Below are 14,642 nucleotides of genomic sequence, written 5' to 3'. Positions count from 1 at the left end.
GAGTACAGTACTCACAGGAAAATTCTCCTCTGCACTTTTCAAAAGGTATCTGCTTGGGATCCATGTATTATGCTGGGAACCTGATACACAGCCCAGCCTTTCTCATTACTGGGCAAGTACCTAGCCTCTGCTGGCACATGCTCCACTCATCTCTTCTCCACCACAGAACTGTATCTGACAAATTGGTGTAGAGCGGCTAGCGTGGGTGGGCTAAAACAAGTAATATGGCCTTTTAACAATATTTGGTTGCTCTCTTCTTACACTTCTAATTTAATTTAATTTTTAAGAATACATTTTGTAGTGTGTTGATCAATTTCCTTTCGCACATTGACTCCCCTCAGCACTAATTATTGACTGATAACTTACCCATGTGCATTGATTTGTTGCTCACTCTGTAAGGTGAATATACAAGTTAATTTCACCTTCAAGTGCATGCCTTTATTTATTTTATATGTAGTTGTACAGACACAACATATTTCTTATTGTAATTTATAGTTTTTTTTATTACGTATTGCAATGCACTGCTGGTGCAAAGCAATAAATTTCATGTCATTTGCCAGTAATATTAAACATAATTCTGAGTTTGATTCTCAATGATGGAGCAGACTTAATGGGCTCTGTGGCCTAATTCTGCTCCTTGGTCTTACGGTCTTATTCAAGAAATAGACACCAGCTGCTGCCATTAGGAATAAGGTACAAGTACAAGGACTCACACCACCAGGTTCATGAACAGCATTTACCCCTCAACCATCAGGCTCCTGAAACAAAGGGGATAACTTCACTCAACTTCACTTGCCCCATCATTGAAATGTTCCCATAACCTATGGACTCACTTGCAGGGACCCTTCATCTCACGTTCTTTATATATATATATATATATATATGTATGTTTGTATTTTCAGTTTTGTTGTTTTTTGCATATTGGTCGAATGCCCAAGTTGGTGTGGTCTTTCATTGATTCTATTATGGTTATTATTCTATTATGGTATTATTGAGTATGCCTACAAACAATGAATCTCTAAATTTTGAACTTTGACAAAGCAGCTGGCCAGATTTGTACTCCATCTGGCTCTCCAGCACAACATTCACTCCCTCCATCACCAAAGCATTGAGTATAAATATCAATTACATTGCAAGTACTTACTTTGTCTATCCAGATAGCACCTCTGAAATCTTGATCTCCTTCACAAGAAGATACACTCGAACACCACAACCTTCAATTTACACAGTATTCTGACCTTCAAGTACATCACTGATGTTTCATTGTTGCTGGATCTATATTTTGTAACATTCTTTATGATGAGGAATACCTTCTCTCAAAGAATATAATGGTTCACTACCAATCTCTCAAGAGCAATTAGAGATTATTAAAAGTTGCCCTTGCTGGTAACATCCACAACTAGTAAAATATTTTTAAAACTCTGGAATATAATCAATTTAATAGTTTCTAGAATACTAAATAACTTCTTCAGTTGTATCTTGATGGTGTCATTGGAAAACAAAGATGCATGCTCTCAGCAGCTACTTTTTTAGGTATACCTGTGCACCTGCTCATTAATGCAAATATCTAATCTGCTAATCATAAGGCAGCAACTCAATGCATAAAAGCATGCAGATAAAGTAAGAGATTCAGTCATTATTCTCACCAAACATCAGAATAGGTCGAAATGTAATCTGAATGACTTTGACTGTGGAATGATTGTTGGTGCCAGACAGGGTAGTTTGAGTATCTCAGAATCTACTAATCTCCTGAGATTTTCAAGCACAACAGGCTCTAGATCATAGTCTAGAACACCTTGTTAATGAGAGAGGTCAGAGGACAATAGGCAGACTGTTTCAAGCTGACAAGAAGGTGACAGTAACTCAAATAGCCAACATAACAACAGTGGTGTATAGAAGAGCATCTCAATGCATTAACACATCAATCCTTAAAGTGGATGGCCTACAGCAGTAGAAGACCATGAACATAACACTCAGAAGCTTGCTTTATTAGGTACAGGAGGTACTTGATAAAGTGGCCACTGATTGCATATTAGAAAGGAAATCCTTTCCAGTATCTTTGATAAGTTTATCATGAGCAGGCTAAAAGTTTGCCATGAGGCAGCTAGCTCCCAGGGTTGAGTTTATACTGCCCACTTGCTTGGTCACACATACTGTGGTTTGGATAATTTGTTTTCAGTTTGCTAATGCTTAAACATGCTGTGTTATTTGTCCAGCCATGTTAATAAATAATGCAAATTCTATGAACATTTCTGATTTTGTTAATGGTAAACAATTAATTAAATTCATTCCTTTACTTCAGTGGCCACGGGAAGCTCTTCTTTCTGTATCTAAAAACTTTTTTGCAACAGTCGACCTTGGCAGTGATGAAATGAAGGATAAATTTTCTGAAATGTGTGTACAAGTCCACATCAGTGTAACTGACATTGCAGAGCAATATTATGCAGAGTTGCGAAGAAGATACTACACCACACCTACATCTTACCTTGAGCTGATTAATCTGTATCTAGCTATGCTGCAGGAGAAACGGAAAGAACTTATGTCGGTAAGGAGAGTCTTTGTTGTTTTCTTCAAAACTGCGAAGATAAATTTAATTTCTAATGAAGTTGTAATTTCCTTAAAACACTTTTAATCAAACATTATCTAAGTAAAGTTTTTGCAACTTTCTAAAAATAAAGTCAGCCAACCTAGAAATTCATCAAGTCAGAGGTAAAATGCAATATTATAGCCATCATATAAAAATATTTAATGAGAATCAGAATCACTGACCTACATGGTGAAACTATATAAAACCAATTAAAATGTGCAAAAATAAATACAAGGAATGACAAGGTAGTGTTCATGGACCATTCTGAAATCTGATGTGAAGGAGAAAGAGGTGATTCTGACTTGCTTTATCTGAAGTTCTTTCTGAGTAATTACTGCCATATCTTTCTCGTGGTTAGTAGTGAGAAGAGGGCATGTCCTGGATGGTGAATTTACAGACAACAATATTTGGACAGCAGCTTGATCTTTTTCTATACAATATTGTTTACATCTGCTTAGCTTCTGCAGTGCCTGGCAAGGTATTTTGTTGTTTTGAGGAAGTCAATAATGCAAACAGCTTATAATTTTGCCATTGGCTTACAATAAAGACAAATGAATTTTTAGCTAATTAATAGCGCAGCACTAAAAGATTCTGAGTCTCTGAAATTTATAGCCAGTAATTTTGGTCAGGTCAGAAGTATATGTCTTCTACTAATTGATCTGCTACATTGCATGTTGGGAATCAAGTTTAAATAGGCTGAGAGGGAAGAGAGTTCTGTGACCCTGGAGTCTTCTCGTAGAAGGAGGAAAGGCAGAAATACAAAGAAAACCAAAAGGACAGGGCATAGAGAATTGTTAGCAAAATAGAGAAAAGATGATGAATGATTTTTTTAAAAATCAGAGGTACCAGCAGTTTAAAGGAATTGGATGGCTGATATCCTCTCAAGATGGGATACCGGGGAGGTGGGAGACCATGAAAAGGTTTATATGAAATGAGCTGAAGCATGAAGGCAAAAGAGGGAGAAAGAGGAAAGAAGGAAGGTGGTAGCCAAGTGGAAATGCTAGAGAAGAATAAAGAATGAGGGAAGGGAGGAATGTTTCAGAATGAACAATTGAATTACCAGGATCCAGTTGGAGAACAATAACACAGCTAACCTGAAAATGTGCTGGCACAGTCTTCTTTTAAAATTCTTTTTCAGATTAACCAATTCATTACACACAATTACTTAGTGTAGTTTTACTGTGAATATTTGCCTTAAATTTTTTCTAGATGGGTATCAGGGGCAAGTCTAGCAATTATTGTCCACCTTGAAAAGATAGTGGTGAACTGCTTTATTGAATGGCTATATTGAAATTACTTCCTGGCTAGAATTCTTCAATGGGAGCATTAAGTCTTTTACTTAGTAAATTATGAAGGGATTATGACTTATTCTTAATCAAGTCATGTATGTAATGTCATATTTAACTTTGAGTTGCTGGGTCTTCTATGCTTGCTGCTGTTCTCATTCTAGGAGACAGAGTCATGTGTGGGTGATCCTGCTAAATAATCTTTGGCAGCCAGTGTATACCACTGATGGAGAGACAAAATATTTATGTGTTAGCCTCTTAAGTCTTAATAAAGCTGTTTTTCCTCTGACACATAAAGTATTTCCTCACTTGACTGGTATGTGTGGAGTCATGAGATGAACCACCCTTTACAGAATATCCAGCTTTTGGTCTGCACTTGTAGTTATAAGTGTCTAGAATAAATATTGGCACTTGGAAAAGTTTGAATTTATATTGAAGAGTCAGCTAATTTTGTTTGACTAAACTGAACTTTTTAAATAAGGTGACGATGAAGACAGATAAAGGGATGCCATTGATATAACTTGCTTGAATTTTCAGTAGGTACAAAGGCTGGTTTGCAAAATTATAGTAAAAATGTACATGGGAAGATAGTTATGGGCAGAAAATAGAGAATAATGATAAATGGTTATGTCAGGTTAGTGGAGAATAAACTATATGTTCACTGTGGATTATTGCTGGGACCACTATTTTTTCTTGTTATATGTGTGTGAAATTCCCAAATTTGCAAGTGCTGTGAAATTTAGAAATGCGGAATGCAGTAAGGAAGAAAGCAATAACCTGCAGGAAGTTACAGATGGACTAGCAGAATGATAAAACAAGAGACAGGTGAAATTTAGTTCTGGAAGGATTGCTGGAATTAACACACTTACTGAATTAATCGTAATATTTCTGATATAAATGTAGGCTCGGGATCGTGTGAAGAATGGCCTCACTAAATTGCTGGAGACTAACGTGTTGGTAGACAAAATGAAAATTGATCTTTCAGCTCTAGAGCCGATTCTTCAACAAAAATCAATTGATGTAAATGCTTTGATGGAAAAAATAAGTGTGGACCATGCAGAGGCAGACCAGGTAAGCAATACGAAGAGAATAATTTTAAAGAATGCACATGATTGTTACTTATGGGTTCATGAATTGCTGTTTCTTATAATTAACCTTTTTTTACAGCTTTGTTAGGAAAGGTGCAGAATATTGGTTTAGTTCATGGTGAGATAAAAATCAAGGATTAGATTGTTGTTTTGAGGCACATAGGGAGTCTGTGACAAAATCATAAATCTAACAGAAGAAAATAAAATCTGGACATGCACAAAAGAAGGTAGGAAGTCGAAGAAGTGATAAAAGAGTGAAAGGGTTTGGAAATGGATGGTAGGTTAAAGGTTAGCTGGCAGAATCTGATCCAGCATTTTGTAAGACATATTTGAAGAATAATTAGATTGACAATTCACTGATTTACAATGGCTTAGGTTGTTAAAATTTTAAGTCACAATTTTGCAATATTTATTGTAGATTAATATGTTAGTATTCAGAATATGTCATGGTTATCGTAACCACTGTGTTGAATGTTTTAATAATATCCAAATCAAATGGTGCTCAAAATTGATGTGATTGAGTTTTATTGTACTGCTATTTTTATTGCTATGCACACTAGATTCGCAGGGTGGTACAGGATGATGAAGCGAAAGCGAAGGTAAAAGCTGCAGAGACCCAGGCAATAGCTGATGATGCACAGCGAGATCTTGATGAAGCAATGCCGGCCTTAGACGCAGCAAACAAAGCTCTTGACTCTTTGGACAAAGCTGATATATCTGAAGTCAGAGTATTCACCAAGCCTCCTGATCTTGTTATGACTGTTACGGAAGCCATTTGCATCTTGCTTAATGCAAAGTGAGTAGATACTATGAATATTAAATTGAATTTGTTTATTGCTATCGTATACTGAGGCACAGTGAAAAGCCTGATTGCACACTGTTCACACACATCAAATCATTACACAGTACATTGATGCAGTACAAGGTAAAACAATAACAATGCAGAATAAAGTGAAACAGTTACAGAGAAAGTGCAATGCAGATGAACAATAAGGTGCAAAAACTTAACAAAATAGATTGTCAGATCTAAAGTCCTTCCATTTTACTGGGGAGCCATTCAATAGACATAACAGCAGAGTAAAAAGTCTGTTCTTGAACCGAGTGGACTGTGTTTTCATTCTTTTGTATGTTCTGCCCAACAGGAGAAAGGAAAAATAAGAAGGTCTGAGGTGCTTTACTGAGGCAGTGAGAAGTATGGACAGAGTCCATAGAGGAAAGGACGGTCTCTGTGATGTGCTGAGCTGTGACCAAGCCATTATTCATCCAGAGAGTAAACAAAAGATCCAGCAGATGCTAGATATCCAGAATAACGTACAAAAATGCTGGAGGAACTCAGTGGGTCAGGCAGCATCAATGGAAATTAATAAATAGTTGACATTTTAGATATTTCATTAGGATTGGAAAGAAAGGGGAAAGATGCTAGATGAAGAAGGTGGGAGGAGAGGAAGGAGGACAAGCGAAAACGTGATAGGTAAAGTCAGGTGGGTGGGGGAGGGGTAATGAAGTAAGAAGATGGGAGATGATAAATGGAAAAGGAAAGTGCTGGAGAAGAAGGAATCTGATAGGAGAGGAGAATGGATTATGGGAGAAAGGGAAGAAGGAGGGGTACCAAGGGGAGATGACAGGCTGATGAGGATAAGAGGCCAGAGTGGGGAAATGAAGAAAAGGGAAAAGGCATTACCAGAAGTTGGAGAAATCAATATCCTTGCCATCAGGTTGAAGGCTACCCAGACAGAATATGAGGTGTTGTTCCTCCAAACTGAGAGTGGCCTCATTGTGGAAGTCATGGACCATCAGGTCAGAACAGGAATGAGGATATGAATTGAAATGGTTAGCCTCCAAAACGTTCCACTTTTTGTAGATGGAGCTGATAGGTTCAACAAAGCAGTCCACCAATCTGAATTGGGTCTCATCACTGTAGAGGAGGACACATTGGAAGCAACAGATACAGAAGACGACCCAACAGAACTGCAGGGGAGGTGTTGCTTCACCTGGAAGGACTGTTTGGGGGCTTGAATTGAAGTGAGGGAGGAGGTGTATGGGCAGGTATAACACTTCTGCTGCTTGCAGTGATAAGTACCGGGGGGAGATTAGTGGGAAGGCACAAATGGATAATGGAATCGCAGAGGCAGCACTCCCTGTGGAGAGTGGGGGAAATTGGGGGAGGATGTAAAGATATGTCTGTGGTAGAATCCCATTGAAGATGAAGGATATTGTGGAGAACTTTGTTTTGGAGGTGGACACTCATGGGGTGGTAGGTGAGGTCAAGAGAAACTCTATCCCTGTTAGGGTGGCAGGAAGGTGTAGTGAGGACAGATGTCCGGGAAATGGAAGAGATGTGGTTGAGGGCAGCATGAGTAGTGGATGAAATTAAACACCATTCATTAAAGAAGTAGCACAACTCTAATGTCCTGGAAAGGAAAGTCACATCTTGGGAACAGATGCACCAGAGATGAAAGAACTGAGAAAAGGGAATGGTGTTGTTCCCGCAGACTATGTGGGCAGAGTTATAGTCAAGATAGCCTGTTTCCAGTGATGGAGACAGAGTGATCAAGGAAGGGGAGAGATGTGTCAGAGATGGACTAAATGAATTTGAGTGCAGGGTGGAACTTGGAGACAAAGTTGACAAAATTGATGAGCTCAGCATAAGTGCATGAAAGCAGCACCAATGAGATCATCAATGTAGCATAGAATGAGTTGGAGAGCATTAACAGGGAAGGCTTGGAATATGGATTACTCCATGTAGCCAACAAAAAGGCAAGCATAGCTGGTGTACATGCAGATGCCCATGGCTGCACCTTGTGTTTGGAGCAAGTGGGAGCAGCTGAGAGAGAAATTGTTGAGGGTGAGGACGAGTTGGAGATGGAAGAAGATGATGGTAGAGGTAACTGGTTGGGGTTGACAGTAAGCTCTGCATTCTGGAGCTGCTTGGAGTCATTGGAGCTGGAGTTGGTGACATTGATATCTGTGGTCTGGAGGTGTCCACGGTCATTGGAACCAGAGTTGAAGACGGCAGGATCTGCAGTCTGGAAGTGTCTGATCAAATCAAGGTTTGAATGTGATTTATCTGGATAAGATGCTTTCTATTGCTAAAAATTGGTAAGAGTCAATAAGGTCATGCCACATTACATCAGCTTCCTAGAAAGTAGAGGAGTTGGTGAGCTTTCTTGGCCATGGCATCAGCATAGTTGAACCAGGATAGGATATTGGTAATGTTTTCTCTTATGAACTTGAAGTTCTGAACCTTCTCAACCTCAGCACTGTTGATGAAGGCAGGAACAAATGCCTCCCTTCCTGAAGTCCAGGGCCAGCTCTTTTGTTTTTCTGACACTGAGGGAAAGTTGTTGTCATGACGCCATATTAGTAAGCTTTTTAATCTCCTTCCTGTACCTTGACTCCTCATTATTTGAAATATGACCCACTAAAGTGATATCTATAAATTTGTTAGAGCAATCATGAGTGTATAAGGAGTAGAGTAAGGGGCTGAGGATACAAACGTGGACTATCAGTGTTTTGAATAATTGTGATGGAGGTGTTGCTGTCTATCCTTACTGATTGTGGTTTATTGATTATGGAGTAGAGGATTGGTTTCAGAGGAAAGTGTTGACTCCATGTCTTGGAGTTTGGTAATGGGTTTGCTTGGAATTATGGTATTGAAGGAGTATCTATAGTTAATAGACAAAATTCTAATTTAGATGTCTTTACTGTTAAGATGCTCCAGAAATCAGTGTAGATCCAGGAAAATGGTGTCTGCTGTAGACTATTTCAGCAAATTTCAATGGGCCAATTTTATCTTGAAGGCTAGAGTTAATACTGCTATGACCAACCTTTCGAAGCACCCCATGATGCTAGATGTTAGAGCCACTGGGCAGTAGACATTAAGGCATGTTACCTTGATTTTATCTCAGGTACTGGGATACTAGTGGTCTTCTTAAAGCAGGGAGAGGTTAAAAATTCCTGCAAATAATCTTTCCAGTTCATCTGCACAGGATCTAAGGACATGGTCAAGGGCAACATCGGGCTCAGATGCTATCTGCAATTTCAGTCCAAAATACTGATTTTACATCTGCAACAAATATATCTAGTCAATTTTCTCATTACCTTTCCAATTAGCCTGTTCTTGGACAATAGAAATATTGCCCAATCTATTACATTCAAGTGTGGGGGAAGTGGCTCATAATATTTGTATGATAAATACCAAGTATACTCAGTTAATATGCTTTCTTCTACACCATTTTGATTGCTAATTTTATTATTTGAAAACAAAGAATCAAAATGCTGTGCTAATTGAATGCTATTCTGAGTAGATCAGTTTTTTTTGGCTTAGATGTAAGGAAGTATTGAGGTTAAATTACAAGACTAGTAATTCAGAGATGAGGGCTGGCATCCGGAGACTTGAATTCAACTCCCATCATCAAGCTGTTATTAAAACAAATCTTTTTTGATAATGATCTTTTGTGAAGTTTGAGAAGATTTGGTATGTCTCCAAAGACAAGCAAATTTCTACAGATGTATGGAGGTGAGCATCCTGATGGTTTGAATCAGTGCCTGGTGTAGAAGCTCCAATGCACAGGTTTGAAAGAGGCTTCAATAATAATATGGGTTGAATCTCAATTGAGGCTTCAATAATAATATGGGTTGAATCTCAATTGAGGCTTCAATAATAATATGGGTTGAATCTCAATTGCCCTCTGAACTGACTTAGTGTCTAGCCAGAAATGCCAAGGATATAAACCAATCCCCAATAGTTTCCACAATTACAGAGGCCACTTTCACATGATATCAAGATATGCTTGAGACCACTGGGTACAGTGGAGGTTAAATGACCGACAACATTTCAGCTAAAGTGATAAGTGTTTGCTCTAGAAATAGCCATGCCTCTAGTTAAATTAATCCATACTGTTACAATCCACCTGACAATGTGCAAAATTCCCCAAATATTCTTGTGTACAGAAATTAGGATAACTGTCACAGTGAGGCTACATTCAGGTTGGAGAACAACACTTTATATTCCATATGGATAGCCTCCAACCTGATGGCATGAACATCAATTTCTGGGACATCCACTAACCCAGAAGCCCCCAGCCTACCTCCTTCACTATTCTTTCACCTTATCTCATTGCCTGCCTATTGCTTCCTCTGGCGCTCTTCCTCTACCCCCTTCTTTCTTCCATGGCCTTCTGTCCTCTCCTATCAGACCCTCTTCTCCAGACCTGAATCTCTTTCACCAATCAACTTCTCAGCTCTTTATTTCATCTCTCTCCTTCTCAATTTCATCCATCACCCTGTGATTCTCTTTCCTTTCTCCCTATCTTTTAAATCTACTCCTCATATTTTTTTCTCCAGTCCTGCTGAAAGCTTTTGGCCTGAAACGTTGACTACTTTTTATGCATAGCTGCTACCAGGCCTGCTGAGTTCCTCCAGCATTTTGTGTGTGTTGCTTCATCTACAACCTGTCCTGTTTTGATTTTGGCAGGAACATTAAGTTCCAAACATCATCCCAGCAAATGTGGGAGATAAGAATTGAACTCCATTGGTGAGGTATGTATGGTTAGGCTTGACATCAAGGTAGCATTTGATGGAGTTTGGCATCAAAGAGTCCTGGAGAAGCTGTACTCAATGGGAAAAACTGACCAGCAGATGGAGTTAATGGTCACTCTAAAGAAGGTGGATATAGCTGTAGGAGTTCTGGATGGGCTGGGATTGTTTTGCTCAGAGTGGAAGGGAGGTCATCTTCTGAGGGGTGATCTTCTAGAGATTTATACATTCATGAAAGACATAGGTAAACAGGGTAGTCACACTCTTCTTCCCAGGTGGGGCAGTCCAAATCTAGAGGGCACAGGTTTTAAGTGAAGGGCGAAAGATTTAAAGAAGGCCTGAGATGCAAGCATTTCTCACAGAGGATGGTGGGTATGGAAAGAGCTGACAGAGGAAGTGGTAGAATGAGCACAATTACAATGTTTAATAGGCATTTGGATTAGTACATGAATAGGACAGTTTTAGAGGCTCATGGATGAAACACAGGCAAATGGGACGCTTCACTAGCACCTTAGTTGGCATGGATCAGTTCGGTTGAAGGGGCTGTTTCTGTGCTATAAGTTCTACCTCTGATTGCACCATGTTCAATTCTACTTGCAACTTGTCAGCCACTGAAGCAGCTTACAAGTTTCAGATATGAGTTGACAAATTGCAAGTAGCATTTGGACCATACATGTACCAGGCATTAGCTATCTGTCTCTAAGATTCAATGACATTACCATTATCAGCCCTCCACCAACATCCAAGTATTAATTTTCAGGTGATATAGTGCTGTAATAGCCATGGACTTTTAATGAAGGATATGAGAATGAGAAGAATATTTATCTTTTAGGATTTGAAATGTCAAACGAGAATACAAAAAATAGGAGTAGGAGTAGACCCTGAAGTGTGCCCCATCATCCGGTATCATCACGGCAGATCTTTGGCTCCAACTCCTCATCTTTGCTAGTTCACCATAACATTCAATAATCTTTCAAATACTTATACCAGTACCTCCAGTTGAACTTGGTCTTTTTGTATGTTTTCCCTGTAACTGTCAGTCTATAGTTTTGTATTGCCATGTGTTCCTGTCTCTGCCCCTGCTTTACTCTGCCTCTCACCTGTTTCTCATTATTAGCTTCTGTCTCATTGTCTTATTGTGCTCCACCTACTATTTGCTCAGTGTATTGTAGTCCTGTGTTTTCTCCTGCTTGTTGCCAGATTGTACCAGTGAATTTTTCTTAACCTTTCCAGCATCCATATTTGTATTCTATCTGTCTCATCATCAACTCTGCCTGTTTCCCAATTCTGGTTTTTGGATTTCTCTGGATGTTTTGATCTCTGCCTGAACTTTGATGCCAACTTTGTTTGCACTGCAGGATTTGTTACTCAATTAATATTACTGTGTGCACTGTACTGGGTCTGTGCTCCAGCATCCTGACAACCTATTTCACTCCATCAAAGACAAATTTCTTGAAATTTCACCACAGCCTCCTATTTTGCAGCTAGATCTATTTGTTTGTGACTCTCTTGTGAATGAACTTATTTCCACATCTACCCTATAACTCCCCTCCCTTAGGATCTTGAATATTTAAACAAGTTCACTCCTTAAACTCCAAAGAATGATGAACCTGAAAATGTAGCAAACACATTCCAAAAGGAATTTCAAAAACCAGAAATAATTCAGGAAATTATGTAGCAGCTTTATAAAACTCTACTTGGTTTGCATCTAGAGTATTGTATACAGTTCTGGTTGTCCCATTATGGGAAAGGTGTCAGGGCTTTGGAGAGGGTGCAGAAGAGGTTTACCAGAATGCTGCCTGGATTACAGGGCATGTGCTTTTACAAGAGGCTGGATAAATTTAGGTTGTTTTCTCTGGAGCAGTGGAGGCTGTGGGGAGAACTGATAGAGGTTTATAATATTATGAGAGGCAGAGATAGAGCATATATACAGCAGCATTTTCCCAGGGTTGAAATGTATAATACCAGATGGCATGCATTCAAGGTGAGAGAGGGATAATTTCAAAGGAGATATGAGGGGCAAGTTTTTTTTACACATAGAGTGGGAATGCCTGGAATGCACCGCCATGGAATTGTGGTAGGGCAAGATACGTTAGGGACTTTTAAGAGAAGTTTAGATGGCACATGAATGTGAGGAAAATGGAAGGATGTGGACATCCAGTAGGCAGAAGAGATTAGTTTAGCTGGCCATTTGATTATTAATTTAATTGTTTTGAAACAACATTGTGGCTGAAAGGTCTGTTCCTGTGCTGTACTGTTCTATGTTCTATATTCTAAACATTTGGATGTATGCTAAAAGCGATTAATTCACAGGGGAAATTAGGAATGTGGGTCTAAGTTGGACTGAACACATATAGTACTTAAGTTGTAGTAATCAGAATCAGGTTTATTATCACTGGCACATATCACGAAATTTGTTGTTTTGTAATAGCAGTACACAAAATGTTGCTACAATAAAAATAAATAAATAATGCAAGATAGCATTCATGGATTTATAGACCATTCAGAAATTTGAAGGAAAAACAGAATAAGCTGTTCCTAAAATATTAAGTTGGGTGTTCAGGCTCTGTTATCTCCTCCTTGAGGATAATAATGAGAAGAGCACTTGTCCTGGCTAGTGAGGGTCTTTAATGATGGATGCTACTTCTTGAGACACTGCCTTTTCCAAATGTCTTTGATGGTGGGGAGGCTTGTGCCTATGATAGAGCTGGCAAATTCTACTGCCTCTTTTGATTCTGTGCATTGGAGCCTCCAGCTAGTGATGCAGCTGGTCAGAATACTTGCTTCTGTGCATCTGTAGAAGTTCGCTAGACTCTTGGTAACATACCAAATCTCTTCAAACTCCCAACAAAGTACAGGCTCTGGCGTGCTTTCTTCAGAATCAGAATCAGTCAGATTTATGGTATTGACATAAGTCATGAAATGTATTGTTTTGTGGGAACAGTAAAGTGCAGGTATAACAAAATACTAGAAGTTACAAGAAAAAATAAACAGAATCAGGTTTATTATGCTGGCATATGCCATGAAATTTGTTTTGTGATAGCAGTACATTGCAGTACATAACTTAGAAAACTGTAAATTACAATAAGAAGAATGTATCCTGAAAAATACAATGTTTGTAAATAAGTAGTGCAAAAAGAGAATAAAATAGTGAGGGTGTTTATGGAGTAATTTTTCATTCAGAGATCTGATGGCAGAAGGAAAGAAGTGGTTCATGAAATGTTGAGTGTGTGTCTTCAGGCTCTTGTACCTCCTCCTTCATGGTAGCAATGAAGAGAAAGTGTGACAGATTAATAATGGATTGTCACTTTTTGTGGCATCTCTTTTTGAAGGCCTCCTTGATGCTGGGGAGTCTAGTGCCCATTGATGGAGCATGCTGAGTTTACAACTTCCTGCAGCTTTTTCTAATCCTGTGCAGTGGCCCCTCCATTCTAGTTGGTAATTCAACCATTCAGAATGCTTTGCGAGTGTCTTTGGTGACATACCAATTCTTCCTAAACGCTTAATGAGATGTAGTCGCTGTCATGCCATCTTTGTAAATGCATGTCAGGATACATCTTCAGAGATGTTGCCACCTAGGACCTTGAAACTTATCGCGCTTCCCACTGTTGATCCTTTAATGAGGACTGGTGTGTTACCTTAACTTCCCCTTCCTGAAGTCTGCAATCAATTCTTTAGTCTTACTGATGTTGGGTACAAGGTTGTGTTGTGACATCACTCAACTAATCAATCTATCTTGCTCCTATTTGCCTCTTTGTCACCATCTGAAATTCTGCTGACAGCAGTACCTAGCCACACAGTTGTGGGTGTAGACTAAGTAAAGCAGTGAGCTAATCACACGTCCTTGAGGTGCACCAGTGTTGATTGTCAGTGAGGGGGAGGTGTTATTTCTGATCTGTACAGACTGGGGTCTCTTGGTGATGAAGTCAAGGATCCAGTCACAGAGAGAATTAGAGTGATCCAGGTTTTGCAGGTTATTGATTAGAACTGAGAGTATGATTGTGTTGAATGCTGAGTTGTAATCAATAAACAGCAGCCTGACATAGGTATTGCTACTGTCCAAGGGATCCAAGACCAAGTGGAGACCCAGTGAGATTATATCTGCTGTAGACCTATTGTGGTGATAGACAAATTGCAGTGGGT

General features: G+C 39.1%; 1 protein-coding gene across 1 annotated transcript in view; it reads left to right on the top strand.

Moving 5' to 3' along the window:
- Positions 1–14,642, top strand: part of dnah6 (dynein, axonemal, heavy chain 6) — a 351,317-nt gene that overhangs the window by 207,093 nt on the left and 129,582 nt on the right. The window contains exons 49-51 of the mRNA XM_059974878.1: positions 2,303–2,545; positions 4,777–4,944; positions 5,522–5,757. Of these exons, the coding sequence (XP_059830861.1) occupies positions 2,303–2,545; positions 4,777–4,944; positions 5,522–5,757 (647 nt within the window). The remainder of the gene's footprint in view (positions 1–2,302; positions 2,546–4,776; positions 4,945–5,521; positions 5,758–14,642) is intronic.

The sequence above is a fragment of the Hypanus sabinus genome, chromosome 7 (genome assembly GCF_030144855.1).
Source record: "Hypanus sabinus isolate sHypSab1 chromosome 7, sHypSab1.hap1, whole genome shotgun sequence".
Taxonomy (NCBI): domain Eukaryota; kingdom Metazoa; phylum Chordata; class Chondrichthyes; order Myliobatiformes; family Dasyatidae; genus Hypanus; species Hypanus sabinus.
The sequence above is the reverse complement of the archived record's forward strand: the minus strand, read 5'-3'. Positions and strand labels throughout refer to the sequence as shown.